At 42.0% G+C, this 16,938-nt stretch overlaps 1 protein-coding gene across 1 annotated transcript in view; it reads right to left on the minus strand.

Annotated features, from left to right (window-relative positions):
* The window catches only part of LOC122801601 (nodal homolog), an 88,965-nt gene extending 72,791 nt beyond the window's left edge, over positions 1-16,174 (minus strand). Inside the window, exon 1 of the mRNA XM_044071071.1 lies at positions 15,358-16,174. Coding sequence (XP_043927006.1) covers positions 15,358-16,146 — 789 coding nt within the window. The 5' untranslated portion in view covers positions 16,147-16,174. The remainder of the gene's footprint in view (positions 1-15,357) is intronic.
* Positions 16,175-16,938: the final 764 nt, after the last annotated feature.

The following is a 16,938-nucleotide window of genomic DNA, read 5'->3' on the forward strand; positions in this document are numbered from 1 at the left end:
AGTGGTTAACACTGAGCAGCCTGCCTATCCCTGTAGGAGTGGTTACTGCCTAGAAGCTATAGTTTTATTGGCCATTTTGGGTCAATTCCAAACTCCTTGATCTCTCTCTCTCTTAAAACCCTGCAACCGCATGGTTTTGGCATTTTTCCAGGCTTGATAGTTGTTGCTGAAGCACCTACCAAGAAGAGAAAATGCTGAGAGAAGAAAGGAGCCACTTTTGAGATTTTAAGTATTTTCTTCTGATTTATTTCTTAGAAAAACTGCATTGCAGCCTACTTTTCGGCATTTTCTTGTTTGCAAAAGTTGATATCTGTGTTAGAAACAGTATTTATAACTTACCTAGAGCTTGTTTATTGCATTTTTGTGTTGCACTTAATTTAAAATCGTTTTTTTCTTAAAATTGCATTTTACCTGCCTCTGACCTAGCACACATGTGTTGGGGTTATTTAGTGCACTGTTCTGACTAGTTTGCTACATGTGTGCCTCTGCTATCCTTAAACAAAAACAAAAAAACTTGCTATTTTCCCACTTTCTATAATTAAAAAAAAAGTTCAGTTACAGAGTTGCTGTTCTGAACGGTTTGTAAGTTTCTTGGAGGCCAGTGCTTACTTGGGCTAAAGGGAAGTCTCTGTGTTCACCAGTGGCAGTGGTTAAGACTGAGCAGCCTGTCTGTCCCTGTAGGAGTGGTTACTGCCTAGAAACTGTAGTTTTTTTGGCCATTTTGGGTCAATTCCAAACTCCTTGATCTCTCTCTCTCTTAAAACCCTGCAACTCTCTTTTTGCACGGTCTTGCGCACAGAGCAACATTGGGCAGCGCTGGTTAGCTGGGGTATACTATTGCTGGCTACACAAAGTCTGCACTGCAAATTTTCCCTTAAAACTAGGCAAGCCTCAACTCAAGTGCTTCAGATCAACTGCTCTTATTGCAGCACTTGCATAACCCAAATCAGCACTTGCACAAATCTCTTGGACAGCACTATTATTTTCCAAATCTCCTAGACAGCACTATTATAATACAGCACAAGACCCTCGACTGTCCGCAAGACAAGTGAAATTCACTTTTCCAAGCATGTCCAGAGGTCAGCTTCAGGTGTACTCTCCAGTTCATGTGGTGGAATTGGGCATGCTGAGGCAATGTCACAACTGCCTCATGTATACAGACAACCCTCTCCTCTTACCTCTAGACACAAACACTTGTGAGAGATGCAAATACACAGCCAGACTGGAGGCTAAGCACTCTCAACCCATGACTGTAACAGACAGTCAAGAGGAGATGAGACACACTAGCATCACACCACCAGTCACACATGGATCTACAAAACAAGCACCGGCAAAACATACACATAAATACACAAAAATATATTCGGAGGTACTAGGTACCAATCTGAGAAAGAAACAGTGCCCTTCAAAGCAGACAAGCAAGCAACCTGCCCCTCCAAACACAAGCCAGAAAACACATAATTCACCTCAGCATGACAGCCCCTAAGGCAAAACACCATACCCAACACACTAGTAATAGGAGACTCTATAGTAAGGCACACAGATGTTCCACTCACCAGGCTGAACAAGGAGAAGGTTACTGTCAGCTGCCTGTCAGGTCCTAGGATCCGCCACATAACACAGGCACTTAGGTCACTCCAGAACAAGTACAAGTATAATGCTGTCATTGTACATGTTGGTGTGAATGATCTAAGACGTACCTCCCTGGACTACATGAAAAGAGACATTGAGGACCTCTCTGATAATGTAGCCCAAGCTGGTATGACCCTGACCTTGAGTAGCATACTACCTTCACCTAGAATGATACTACAATACAAAGACAAAATGATCAATTTTAACAATTGGCTAAGCTTCTGGTGTCATTCTAAGGGGATCCAGTGTCTGTCTGCCTGGGATGACATGATAAACAAGCCTCACTGTTTCACCAGAGATGGTTTGTACCTGTCACCCCTTGGCTTTTGAATACTGACCAAGGCTCTTGCCGTCCCTATAGTGCCTTTTTTTAGGCAAGGCTTAAAGGACAAACCAACCACCGTACCAGCACAGGTAACCAAAAACTAAGGGTAATGCTACTCAACGCCAGAAGTCTCAACCTCAAAATGCACACACTCGAGGCACTCCTCAGTATGGAGAAAAATCGATGTTTGTGCAGTGATGGAAACCTGGTTCAAGGCTCCAGAGAGCACCCCAGCACTACCAGGTTACAATTCATATCATACCTTCCAGCCTCAGTTACCGGATCACAGTAGAAAGGGCGGAGGTGTATCCATATTCATCAAGGATACCCACATCTCCAGGTTAGTGGTGCAGCATGATGCCCCAGAGATCATCCATGCACAACTATCAGCAGGCAAAACAACATTTCAAGTCATAACCTGCTATAGGTCACCCACCATGTCCCAAGATGCTCACTCAGCATTCCTTGAGGCATTAGAAAATATAAAGGTCCTACCCAACACCATAATTTTGGGTGATTTCAACTACCCTGGTATAGACTGGGCAAACTACCAAAGTTCTAACTCCTATGCCTAGCGGTTCATAGAATTTATAAATTTAAATGCCCTTGAACAACTGGTATGTTCTCCCACTAGAGGGGACAATGTATTGGATTTAGTCAAAACAAATATGGGCGCCCATTGTACCACACCCGTTATCACTCCCTCTCTGGTCAGATCAGATCACAAACTTCAGATCACAAACTGATAACCCTGGACATCCTCACCCCTCCACCTCCCCCAGTCAAAGAAACCATCATAAAAAACCTTTCCAAAGCAAACTTCAAACTACTTGCATCCGAAGTGCAAAGCTTCACTATTCCCTTGCAGAAGGATAATGATATCCAGGATGCAGAATCCTACACCAAGGCACTTTATATACATCTTCAGGATTGCCTGGACCATGCTATCCCAAATAAAACCAAGACTCCTTCCTCAAGCAAGAAGAAACCAGTCTGGCGGACCCAGGCCATAAGCAAACTATACAATAAAAGGAGGAGACTTATACAAAAAAAAGGCCAAATCTCAAGTAGAAAAATTATCCCTGATTAGCATTAGTAAGAAACTGAGGGCCCTCATCAAGTCAACTAAAGCCAATTTCGAAAAGAAGGTTGCCAAGGATGCCAAGGATAACCATAAGGCCTTCTATAGTTACGTCAATAACCTAAATGGCAATGCTCAGGTCTGTTCTGAGCTAGTACAAAATGGAACAAAATACACTGACCCCACTGACATTGCCAACATCTTGGCTAATAGCTTCAGTGCAAACCCCCCACCCCCACCACCACCTACAGGGCCTATTACTATTCCAGGGGATTTTGTAACTCCAATTATTACTGATACATTGGTTAATAAGGCTCTATCTAAAGCTAAAATCACTGCCTCCATGGGACCAGATGGTGTCCCGGGCTGTGTCATACGCAAGCTCCAAAATGAATTAACCCCGCATCTGAATACCCTGTTCAGTCTCAGCCTCTCGACAGGATATGTGCCATAGAATGGCACACAGCAATGGTGGTTCCACTGCACAAGGGTGGGCCCACAACCGACCCTGGGAACTACCAACCAATAAGCCTGACTAGTCTGATCTGTAAGGCAATGGAGCAAATCATTATGGAACTCATAAATGGAGAGATTGGGAACCTCCAAACACTTGACCTCACACAGTTCGGCTTCATCAAGGGCAGATCATGCCTCCTGAACCTGGTGGACTTTGAGACAGTTACTCAGGCTATAGATAAGGGAAAGGAGTTACACACGACTTACCTTTACCTTGCTAAAGCATTTGACACCATTCCCCATAAACTCACCAACCTAGGCATAAACCCTTATGTCACAAGGTGGATCACAAACTGGCTCTCAGACAGATCCAACAAAGTAAAAGTTGTGGGATCTATGTCCGAATACAGACCAGTAATGAGCGGTGTGCCTCAGGGCTCTATCCTGGGGCCCCTCCTGTTTGGCATATACTTCTCAGAAGTACAGGCAAACACTGAAGGGCTGTGACTGACCAAGTTTGCTGACGACTGCAAATTGGGTACTAAAATAGTCTCAGGCTGACATGGATATCCTCCAGAAGGGCCTTAATGAGACTGATGCATGTTGTCAAAGCCATGTTCTCAAGCTAAATGCTAAAAAATACGTAGTAATCACCTTTGGGAAAAACAGAGTACCCGCAAACTACCATATAGGAGGTAACCCCCTGAAATCTGAAGAAATAATAAGTGATCTAGGGACCCAAGTAGATTGTCAGCTTTTCTTTGATAACCATGTTGCCAAGGTGGTTAGAAAATCCTTCTATGTGACGCATCTGATCACGAAAGGGTTCACATCAAGATCCAAGGATGTAGTGGTGCCCCTCTACTCTTCCCTCATCAGACCCATTATTGAGTACAATGCACCAATTGGAATGTACCTGGCTAGGCATCTCCAGCAGCTGGAGAGTCCACAGATGTACCTCACTAAGAGGATTACTGGCCTCAAACAGTTGCCCTATGCAGCACGATTGAAAAGCTAAGGCTTTTCTCTGTTGCATACCACCTTCTCAGAGGCAATCTCTTTCTAACATACAGAGCCATGTCCAACCCAGAACTGTTGAACATGCTCCATCTTAGCAAAACCAAATCTACTTGAGCTACACGCTCTAGGGATATAAACCTCAGCACAACAATGAATAGAACATATTGGAGGGACAGATTCCCTTTGCAAAGACTTCCCTTGCTATGGAGCAAGGTCCCGATCTACATAAGACAGAGCCCCTCACTATCACTCTTCAAGAGGTACCTTGACGAGTGGTGGGTAACAGAAAGTTCACAACAGGGATCATACCAACAGCTCTACTAGATAGGGGCCAAGGGTACTAGCTGCTAGCTCAAGGGCCTAGGGAACTAAGCAAAGGGGCGGTGAATACCGCAAAACATGGCTGGGCTAAAATATGCCTTCGGGCAGATAGCCCAGTACCTACCTATGAACAAAGGATCATTTGTTGTCAAATAAAGTTATAGTGGAGAACTGTAAGAAAGGGAAGAATCTAAGTATGGCATGGATTGACTATAAAAAAGCATTTGATAGTATCTCACATTCATGGAAAAAAATGTATAAGGTACATCCTACACTGATTGATTACATTACAGTAACCATGAAGCAGTGGCAGACCACTTTGCAATTAAGCCATGATAAAGGACAGATTATTATCCCAGGGATAAAAATCCAAAGGGGAATATTCCAGGGTGGCTCCCTGTCACCATTGCTATTTTGCCTTGCCATTAATCCATGTTTACTTAACAGCTTAGGTCATGGCTACAATTTGGCTTCTAGAAAACAACAAAGTCTAGTGACTTCTCATCTTCTCTTTATTGATTATTTATATTGTATAGCTCATCAGATGAGGAACTTAAAGCACAGCTGCAGGTTGTCAAAACTTTTTCAGATGATATTGGAAAATCATTCGGCCTTGATAAATGTGCAAAAGCAACCTTTAAAAAAGGAAAACTGCAGCACCAGGAAAATATCAGTTTGGGACAAGAATGTGATATAAAAGAGCTTGAGCAAGAGGAAGTGTATAAATACTTGGGAATTGATAAAGGATCCGCAATAAAACATGAACAAATGCGAATAAAGCTTAGTAAGGAATACTTTAGAAGACTTAAATTGATCCTGAAAACAGCACTGACATCTAGGAACAATATCCAAGCCATAAATCAATTTGCTCTTCCTGTCCTTACTTATAGTTTTGGAGTGATTGATTGGCCCCAAAAAGTTTTGGATAGACTGGATATTAAAATAAGAAGGATGCTTCATGCTCGCCAAATGATTTATAAAAATCGTATACCAAGATTATATATTCCCCATTCTGAAGGAGGTATGGGCCACCTTGAAATTGATTACATGTATAGATCTGCAGTCGTGGGACTTCACACATATTTACTGACCTCACAAGACCCAAATGTAGTGAAAGTTTTGAAACATGAGGAGAATAAATCTAAGACGACATCTCTGCTTAATTTAACAGATGCATATCGACATCAAGCAGGAAGGGAAATCAAACCAGAAGTGGATAAAAATCAGGCAGCAACTGAATGTGCTAAAAAACAAAAGAAAGAATATAAGGTGAAGGACCAGATGAGAAGGGAAGAAATGAGGAAAAAACATAAATATAGTTCCAAGTATAGAAAACTTCTGGAAGAGCCTCATGTTGATCAAGAACAAACACAGGAATGGTTAAGGAGAGGTGAATTCACATCAAGAAATGAAAGGTTAATATTGACAGGTCAAGACAATGGATTACGTACACACTGGTTTAGAAAGTCCATTGAACATGTGGGAGAAACAGATATATGTAGGTTTTGCAAAACCGAATTAGAAACAGTCACACACCTTGTTGCTGGCTGCAGCACACTAATGGCAGAGGGACTGTACACTGAAAGGTATAATAATGTGGCCAGACTGTTACACTGGAGATTGTGCAAACATTATGGTATTGAAGTGGCTGAAAAACATTGGAAACATGAGCCACAAAGAATCATAGAAAATTATTAAGTTTATATCACATGGGATCACCCAATACCAACAGTTCAAAAGATAGATGCTAGAAAACCGGATATAGTGGTCCAGGAAAAGAAGACAAAAGTAGCATTGATCATTGAAATCGCCACACCCAGTGACTATGTCTTGCATACAGAGAGACACAAAGTCATAAAATACATTGATCTGCAAGCAGAAATGAGAGCCATGTGGAAGAAAGATACCCAGACAGTTCCAGTAGTAGTAGGTGCAACTGGTCTTATAAAAAATAATTTACAATCTTATTTAGATATGCTGCCAATTTCTGTAACACCGTACGAATTGCAGAAGGAGTCATTACTGGGCACATTCCGGGTGCTGCGAAGAGCACTTTTATCTAACATCAAAGAGTGAAACAATACTAATTTCATGAACTTTAATCATACTTTGACTTAGGAATGGGATCCATTCCCGTCATGGTATTCGAAACCCAAAAGACTTGGAGAAATTAAAAATGGCAGTATGGGTGAGACACAGGCCTTTGAGAGAGGACTGTAGGGCATTTGGTAGTGATGCAGGCCATCTGTAGCAGGCCAGTGCATTGTGTCACTCCTACAGTCCCATGCTGCAAGCCACTATATTCTCCTGGGGTGACAGGGTAGGTGTGCAAGGTGTTAATGTCAATAGTTCCTCTCCTTATTGGTCCATTGGTATGGATGCTGGCAGAGTGCTGCTTACAGCTAGGGACACACCTGCATGGGACACCTCTTCAGCATGCTGCATTCTGTGGCTATTCCCATACAGAGGTGGGGGTCATATTGTACTCATTCCCAACAGTAGGGATAAGACCTGTGAGGTACCTGTGGCTGATGGTGGGGTGAGCTGGGTGCATGTGTGCTATGGAAGCTACTTGCAGCTGACTCACAGATATATGTGGGGCATTCCACTTATGCTGGCTTGTGCAGGGACATCAGCAGTTTCTCAGTAGTTGATACCTGTGCCTTTTGTGGTCTGCCAGTGTTTGGCCAGACAACATCAGTATTCCATACTATGCAGCCAACTAATGTGCTGCTAACTTGTATGCACAATTCCAAAGGTGTGTCCATTTCACAGTAACATTTTATACACTCTCTGTCTAGGGTATTTCCACCTGTGTACTGTTTGTATGCCATGTCCATCTTTCAGATGGTGACAGATATTACATCCAAACAATTAGTATGGATTACTGCTGGATTGTGTCTTGCTGGGATGCAATGTGTTTGGCACTGCAGTTGTGAGAACTTGGCCCTGTCATCAACAGTACTGGCCATTGGCCACCAGGACACAACTCTCCAAGCCTACATGCTGACCACTTTCACACAATATACAACACACACAACAACCTAACACACAGAGCCCTGCATATTGTACTCATGTTAGAATCTATCCTGCTACTTTGGCCAGCTCAGATAATCTGTGCTCCGCTCCACTGTTATTATACCTTCACGTACATATTACTACATTTCTTCATAGGATTGTGTGTGTGTGTGTGTGTGGGGGGGGGGCACCTGACAATTGTAAACATTTGCTATGACTGTACTGGTATTTCAGGTACTCCATTTCATTCTGTATTCTGACCTATCATGCAGACTATATGCATATCAATGTACTACAGTTCTTAGGTTTTATTGACCAACATTTCACTTTCAGACTTCTTACCCTTCAGAACTAACATCCCACTGCCTGACCTGTTGTAGTCTGTCTGTGTAGGTCTGGAGGGGGGCTGTTCTCCATAGCCATCAACAAAGGGCTTTAGCACAGCCTTTCTTTGTATTTGCCTACACCTGTCCTGCTATATGTGTGTTGTTGGTTATGTGAGCCTCACTGACATGCATGTGTGTGTCCTATGGACACACATTTGGCCCACCACATGTCCTGCAGTGGGTTTTGTCACCTTGTCTTGTACTGCCTACTTTGTTGGCACCAGTATTCATTAAGGATTTCATGCTGCCGATATAGGTGTCTACTATCTGCTGGCATCCCATTCAGCCACCCACTTTCCTAACATGCTCACATCCATACCATAGATATGGGTATCAGAATATACTACCACATTCAGCAACTGACAGTGAGCGTGACTTACCTTGTGGCTGTGCCATTACTGAGGATGGTGCTGGAGGGCTGACTATGTGAAATGCACACGGTACATTCCTGATATATGGTTAAGCACAGGTAGTGTCATGTTTGGCATCCCTTTTACTGTATGTGCGAGTCAGAGTGATGTGTCATTCCCTAGGTTCCTACAATATAGTGTATGTGCTATGTGTTGCCTTTTTGCCAAGGCCTGGGCATGCTGGGCATGCCCCCTTCTGCCTACTGGGGCAGGCTTAGGTTGTTCCTCCTCTAAGTCACTCTGTGCCTCTGCAAGCCTTGGCAATGGTGGGGGGCTATGTGGCCCTGCCCCATGCTCTTCCTGCTGCAGCTGTTTCCGCAGGATCATATTGTGTAGCATGGCATATACAATGAGAATTTGAGTGCATGTAGCTGGTGAGTACTGCAAGGCTCCACCAGATATGTCCAGGCACCAGAACCATGACTTCAGCAGCCCAAACACATGCTCTATTATGATTCTGGTCTGTGTGTGTGCCTCACTATGGAGTTCTTGTTTGGGTGTATGTGCATTTCTGTTGGGTGTCATCAGCCCTTTTCCAGTGCGCAACCAGCATCCCCCACTAGGTGGCCATATAGGATGTCCCCATTGGTAAATCTCTGGTACAGCTGCATCATATGCCAGATGTGGGAGTTGTGATAGCTTCCAGGGCTGCCAGCACACACATTCATTATAATGCCCTGGGCATCGCACATGACCTGGCAGTTGATGGAGGGAAAGCTCTTGTGGTTTACGTAGACTCTACCCTGCTCACCGGGTGGTGCTTTGTTGTGAATGTGCATGCAGTCTATAGCACCCACTACCTCAGGGTATTCTGCTATTTGCTGGAAGAGACGCATATTGCTGGTCAATGTCTCATGGGTGTTGAGGAAATATATGTGCTCACCAGCATGTGCTGACATGGAATCCAGGAACTGGTGGAGTACCCTGGATGCTGATGCCTGTGAGATCCCCATGATATCCCCAGTTGGCCTTTGTAAGGTACCTGTGATTGTATTCTTAAGCCTACAGATACCTTGGTATCCACTGGGATGGGTTTCCCTCAGTTGGTTTTGTGTGTGAGGTGTGGAAAGGCACAGCTCAACAATTTGCTGTAGGAGGTCCCTGTCCACCCTATAATGCTCCACTATCTCCAGCTCATGTAGTCCCTGGTAGGTTACTCTGGGTCTGTACACTCTTCTCCTTCTCCTCACTGTGGGTTGGTCATCAGCATTCACATCCTCACCACCCTCAGCCTCTTCCACATGTTGATTTATGAGAGTGAATGCAGCCCCTATCATTTTGTTGCTTTTGTTAGGTAACATTTCTCCATTTGTGTACACCAGTGGTGTAGAGTTTATGGGAAAAAACAGAGTTAAAGGTGTTTGCATAGTTTATAGTAGTGTGCTGTGTTGGGCTGGGCTGGGGTGCTGCCTGTGTAATTGGCTGATTCTGATATATTTCACCTGCCAGCTATGCTAGTTCTCCTTGATTACCTTCCTACTGCTGTTTTCCCTTCCCATTGCCTTCCTGTTTAAGCCTCAAGGTGTGCTGTGCAAACCCAGTGCTCAGATTTGAATGGAGCTGGTATTTCCTGGTTTAATTTTTTTTTTTTGTTTAAAACCCGGTGCGTGGCGCACACACCCATTTAGCCAATGTAAATACTGCTAGGCAGCTTCAGACACACCCCTCACTTCCTTAGCTCTGCTAAGATAAGGGCAAACCCAAGCCACAGAGTTCCAATAAGCTTACAGTATGCCTCACACACCCCTCTATGATGTCAGCTAACTCTTAGGCTTGCACCATGGTTTTCCTGCACCTACACGGTTGGGTGCTGGCTAGCCATGAGGGGAAATCTGTGATTCAGTATCATTCCCCTCATTTGTATAGAATTGCCTGCTAATGCCTAGTTACAAGTCTGACACTGAGCCTTCCCCCTTAGCAACCGGTATTCACTGGCCTTGTTGTCTTCTGCCTGCCATTGACTATAATGGCAAAATTGTGATTTTAAATAAAAAGCTTTTTTCAAGGTTTTATTTTTATTTTTGGCCGATCCCGTTTGCACGCCACTACCCTATGCTTAAACGGCTAAAATCAGCCAAAAAAAAGATAAAAGTTATTTCTTGTTATTTTTAAACTGTTTTTCGTACCAATGGCCAAATATTTGCAATCAGCCTCTATTTCTCGGACATTATCTGTGTGTTCTAACCTAGCAGTGTGTGCCTTTTCGTGCAGCTTGTGTTTAATTCATACTCTCAGTTAATTCCCTTATTGTCTTCCTTGACTCATCTGGACTGTCAAGCATTACTACTTTTCCACTACAAAACCTCAAATATAGCCAGAAATGATGGTTTAAAATTAATCTCTTCCATTTATACTCCCTCACTGCATACACAAAGGATAAGCAATGTTTCAGTATCATCTAAAAAATAATCATGTTCCAAAATCAAAGGCCTCCTATTCAGACAACTTCCATGCTGGTTGCCACAGTTTCCATAATATTTTTTATTTTCATAAGTTTCAATGATGACTGGCCCTGGATTTCCAAATGTAACTACAGCCTCTAGCAGTGGCACAGGCCTCACATCCTCAATACCCAAGTTAACTCCATCATCTTGTTTTTTCACATATTCCAAAAAGGATAACTTTTTCAATTTCTTCTAAAGCACCACACCACCTTAGGTTCCATTTTTTATCTAATCTTCTATTAACAGATGTTCCATCTGTTTCAAGGTCTCTTCTGTCCTACCTTGTATGGTAGGTTCTGTAGTTTTCATCTAGTCACATAGTCCACTTCATTTGGCATGGTCATTCACAGTTACTTCATATAAACATCAAACTGGTCACATTTACTAGGTCACTTCATATGGCATCCAAACCACTAGCAAGATCAGCAACATTTATTCACAAAGTGTTTGTTGGCTTTTTACTAATGGAATGCATTACATCAAGGTGGTCCCATTATGACTCATAATTGTCTTTGACTTCATAATATCACAAGTCCAAAATACAATCTATTTTTCTCACTTATTACGAAGTAAATTACAGTAAGGTTAAAGTATTGTTAATGTCGCTGGAAGTGGAGCAGCCCATGGAGGTGGTCATCTTCAGAAGCACTACAAATATATCCACCAGAGCTTTATAACATCTTCACATCTTACTTCCTTGGCAAATTCTACCCTTGCAAGATAAATCAGATCAGGAGCAAACATTTACTATGCGCAAAGCAACAACTTGTAGAAAATATAAAAATCGCTAATGCTCAATATGATTCTGCAACTTAAAGAAGCATAAGAAGTCATGAGGTCATAAGATGCTTCAGCAAATAGTTTAAGAGTGTGTACACACAACAATGTATTAGTTTAAGGGTGTGCACACTTATGCAACCACGTATTGTACGTTTTTTTATTTTTTATGTTTTTCCCCTAACAGATTTGTTTGCTTTTCAATTGAATTGTACAGGTTATAGGTTGCATCAAAGGCGGGAAAAGTTTTGAAATGATTTATTGTGGTCTCATTTTTTATATCACAAAAACCTGGCATTTTAACAGGGGTGTGTGCACTTTTTGTATCCACTGTTAATCCTTAATAAAGGCCCCTATCTTAATAGTGCTCAGGGTGTTCAACAGAAACTTGTTAATCACCTTTCAGATGTCAGAAAGTTGCTCAACAGACTTGCTTTTGTTTCCCATTTTCAGAGAGTAATTGTGGCACTTCATGAACTAAATATCATGATCATCATTATCATCAACTCCCTTTTTCCTATTTTTTTACATGGGGTCAGTGTGTTTTGTCAACTGTCATCATGTCTTTCTATTCAGTGCCACTCTCCTACCCTACCTTCTTTGACACTAATGCCTCACTGTCAAAGGTCTTCTCTTACACAATCCATCCACATCTTTGCCGGATGCCTTCATTTTCCCTTGCCTTCTTCCTGTCTGTCACAAATCTTCTTCACCACATTGTCTTCTCCTTTTCTGCACATGCTTTCCAACCACCATAATCTGTTCTAGTTGACCTTTTCTGCAATTAGAGCTACTTTGGCTTCAACTCTTATGTCTTCATTTATTAATCTGTCCTGCAGTGTGCATCTTAACACCAGTCTCAGGCACGTCATCTCTATCACATCTAGCTTCCTCAACTGCTCTGTCTTTACTGCCCAGGTTTCTGTATCATACAGTAGTACTGGTCAAACCACTGTTTTGTCCACTTTACTTTTCAGTTTCTTTGGCATTCTTCAGTCATATACTACACCTGAAACTGTGCCAGTTGGCTGCATCCCCTTTGATTCTACCTGTAATCGCTTCATTCAGACATCTCTTGTTCTCAACCACCCATTCCAGATACTTAAAACTGTTATTCTGTTCCATTATTGTCCTTCTATCCCAGTTTTCATTTTTTTCTGATTTCCCCCATTTGTTGCCATTACAGTTGTCTTATTTGTATTCTGTTTCATGCCATGAGCCTTCAGTTTTGTATCCCATTCACTTATCCTTTGCTGAAGCTCTTTCTCAGAGTCTGCCTGGGATGCCACATTTACTGTATACAGCAACTTTGTTGATCTGTCCCTTCCAACCTGTTTGCTACTGTAGTTCTTCACCATTATGAAAAGCAGTGGGCACGCAGCTGAACCCTGAAGTACAGCCACTCCCACTGGGAACTCCTTTGTGAGGGCTGAACACTGTTGAGTCATTGATTCCTTTTACACTGCTTACAATAATTCTATCTATATTTCTGGGACTTCAAACCACCACAGGACTGCTAAAATCAGCTTTCTTGGGACCTTGCCATATGCTTTTTCCAAATCTAGGAATGCCAGTTGGGCTCTTTCCTAATTTCAAGCTTTTTCCCAAGTATATTTCTCACTCCAAACACTGGGTCGGTTGTGCTGCTTCCTGATCTGAATCTGGACTTCTCATCTACCATCTTACTTTCTAGTATTCTGTGTATTCATTTATTAATCACCCTCTCCAGAACTTCCATGCAGTGTGATGGGAGTTTGATACCGCTATACTGCTCATATTTGTGAAATCCCCTCTTTGTCTTTGAACACCGGCACTAGTATGGTTATTCTCCTGTTATCTTGGATACTTCTTTCTCTCCACACTGCTATAAGAGCCTTTGGGAGCAATTTCTCCCCTATCTTTCTCAACATCTTGATCATACCTGCTGTGACCTCATATTTGTCTGCTGCTTTCCCTGACACAATTTTCCTTAGTGCAGTTCTCAGTTCCTGTATGGTGGACTCCTCTTCTTTTCTCAACATATGCTTTGTCTAGGGCAGTACAACCTCTGTGGGGTTTTCTTTCAAAGCTGCTGGAAGTACTCCTTCCATCTGCTTTTGATGTTCTGTGGACTAATGAGAAGGCTATGGCTGGCATCCCTTATGGAGGGTGTCGGAGTATCTTCTTTATCTTCTTTGCCTAGCAACTTGATGTAATTTCTTTGTGCCACCTACCCAGTCGCTTTCCAGAAGCTGGTAGAGTGCTTCTGATGCTATCTTCTTTGCCGCTGCAAGTCCTTTCTTAGCCTCTTTGTTAGCCAACCGGTATTCTTTCCTATCTTATTCCATCTTTTCTGCCTCTCATTTTTTCTTGCAATCCTTTTTCATTTTGATGACTTCCTGGACTTCTGCTTTCCATGACCCGCTTTCTGCTTTCCATGACCCGCTTTCTTTATGTACCTTATTTCCATCCTGGATCAGCCACATAGCTATTCTGCAGTCATATTTTGAGACATTGCCATTCTTCTTCAACTCCACGTATTTCCACTTCTTCTTGGGGTGCTAGAGCCCCGAGTAATTCATTGAACTGTTGTGCTTTCTCTCCAGTCAACATCCAGGTCTTCAGCCTGATCTCTGTTGACCTTAGAGCCTTCTCTGGCCCCTGCTTGAAACTGATTGTGGCAACCAGTGGTTTATGTTGTGGGCTGACTGTGCCACTGGGAATGACTTTGCAATCACCAATTCTACCCTGTAACACAATGTGAGAAAATTTACAGTTCTTGTGGTTTTCAATGAAACATTGTTTACAGATTTACTAAACTTGAACTAGTTGTGCATGATCTAGCTGTTTAAGAAGGGAGACTGAGCAATCTTTATGGTTTTCAGCACTTCAGAGCACTGTTTGGTATGATAGTTTATAACAGTCCCACCTTACACCTCATACCTAGTCAGAGGCATCTGTACTTGCAGCACTCAATACAAGCAAACCAGTTGTACTGCTTGTTTATTAGCCTGCCAGGTTGCTCTGTGGATTTTCTGCAGCAAGACCCATTCACAAAAAAATGGTTCCACTGAAAAAGTTTATACTGAACTTGACTTTGCCATTTTTCGCACTGCAATGTGACCTTGAAGTTAAGTTTCCTCCTTCATGTTAAATGTTGGGGGGGGGGGGGGTCACCTGCCAAAGAAGCTTCAGATGTGGTCAGCTGAAAATACTTTCCAATGGAACCATTTTAAGAGAATAGAACTCACTGAATTCCACATGAATACCAAAATGATTATGTGCTAAAACTATCGTATTACCCACTGTGTAGAATATTTGTAGTACCTATTATTCAGATTATTTGTTTTTTATTGTCATTGTAAACTTGCAGAATATTTCTCTCTGACCCTCCAAAGAAAAGGGGTATACATGGTAAATTGGAATGTTCTGGATAAATTAATAAGCAAATAAACATGGATTAGCATAAATGTACAGAGGCTGCAATTTGTCAAAAAATAACTCTTACCTGCATGTAGGCATGATTTGTAGGATTCAAATCCTCCCCCACTGGATTTGGACACAATCCCTCGCAGCGGTATGCATTATATCTTTTTGGGTATACAATCCAAGAACCCCAGCCTATCTGCTCAAAATCTATATAGAAGTCTACCTTCTGGCAAAGGGGCTTTTCATCTGGTTTTCCAGAAACTGGGAGACTGCTGCTATCAAGTTTTACTTTCTGTTTTCTGTAGCGATTATGCCTTTTGGCCTTCTCAGAATTCTTCTTCTTTTTTGGCTGTTCATGTACAAGAATATACTTGGAATGTAGTGCAGTTCTTAGCAGGGAGGAACTTCCCCCCAGATGTTCCAGCATTGTGACTTTTGTGTACAGAAGTATAAGTATATTGTTGTTAAGTGTGTAGGAAGTTACCTGTTTATTATGCAGTCGTTGCTCTCTCAAAGATGTTGCTGGTTTAATTTCTTGATAGGTATTCTGTACATTCCTATTTGAGGACTTCCTGTTGTTAGTTCTGATCTCTTTTGCATTACTGGAGCCATTTTGATTAAACCAGTTTATGAGCAGTTCTGTGATGTTGTAAACCTTCCAGCTTGAGGAAGAGCCTGTCTGGTATACAGCAGACAGGGAGCCTAAATGCAGTTGACTCAAGCAGGTCTTGTTCCTTCTGCAGGGATATTCATGCTCATGGAACACCTCAAACACCTGTTGGCCTGAAAACCCAGGCATCCGGATGCGCAGCTCTGCCATTTGTATTACAGATTCCTTTTCTCTTGATATGGAGGAAAAATCAAACATGATAGTCCAGTGTCCACCTCTTCGGTTGCAACCTGTGGAAAAACAAAAAGGCACTGTTGAAAGAAGGAATGTTTATGACCAAAACTACTTCAATCTTTTCTTTACATTTTACAATATTTTTTGAAACTCAGAATTTGAAGAACAAACAAAGAATAACAACTATGTCACTGATAATAACAAGTTTACTATGTTTTCAGAAAAAGGATGTTTACAAACTCATCTCAAGACCAACATTTCAAAGGTAAATTTTACTCCAAAACTTCATATGTGAATTTCCCTTTTCTGTAGGTATTGAAGAAGCATACTCAAACCGGTTTAGTCATTACCCCCCCAGGTCAATAGAACTGCATTCTATTAGTTTGTCTTTATTTGGTTCAACTACAACTTGATAAATTAATATGCACCCTGACTTACGAGCCACACCCAAGCAAAGTAAACAAATGCAGATGGCAGATTTGTTGACCAGACCCTATCTAAAGGAAAAGAAAGAATACCTGGTGATAGAATGTCTGGAAGTGTTGTGTGTTATTGTGGTTACCTCTGTCACAAGAGAAAGTGAGGACAAATTAAAAAAGTATACACAGGAGGATAAAGAAATGCAGCTACTTAAGAAAGCTATTTAAAGAGGATGAGTATATCAGCAGTCCAATAAGGATGTAAGAGTGCATTACCATTACAGAAATGAGATTGTGTTCACAGTTTCATACTCAAGTTAGACCAAGTAATGATTCTTAGTCTATTCAGGGAGACTGTACTGGAGTAATATACAAATCTCAATGTGAGTTGTGAAAC

The sequence above is a fragment of the Protopterus annectens genome, chromosome 1.part0 (genome assembly GCF_019279795.1).
Source record: "Protopterus annectens isolate FY-2018-M chromosome 1.part0, PAN1.0, whole genome shotgun sequence".
NCBI classification, from domain to species: Eukaryota; Metazoa; Chordata; order Ceratodontiformes; family Protopteridae; genus Protopterus; species Protopterus annectens.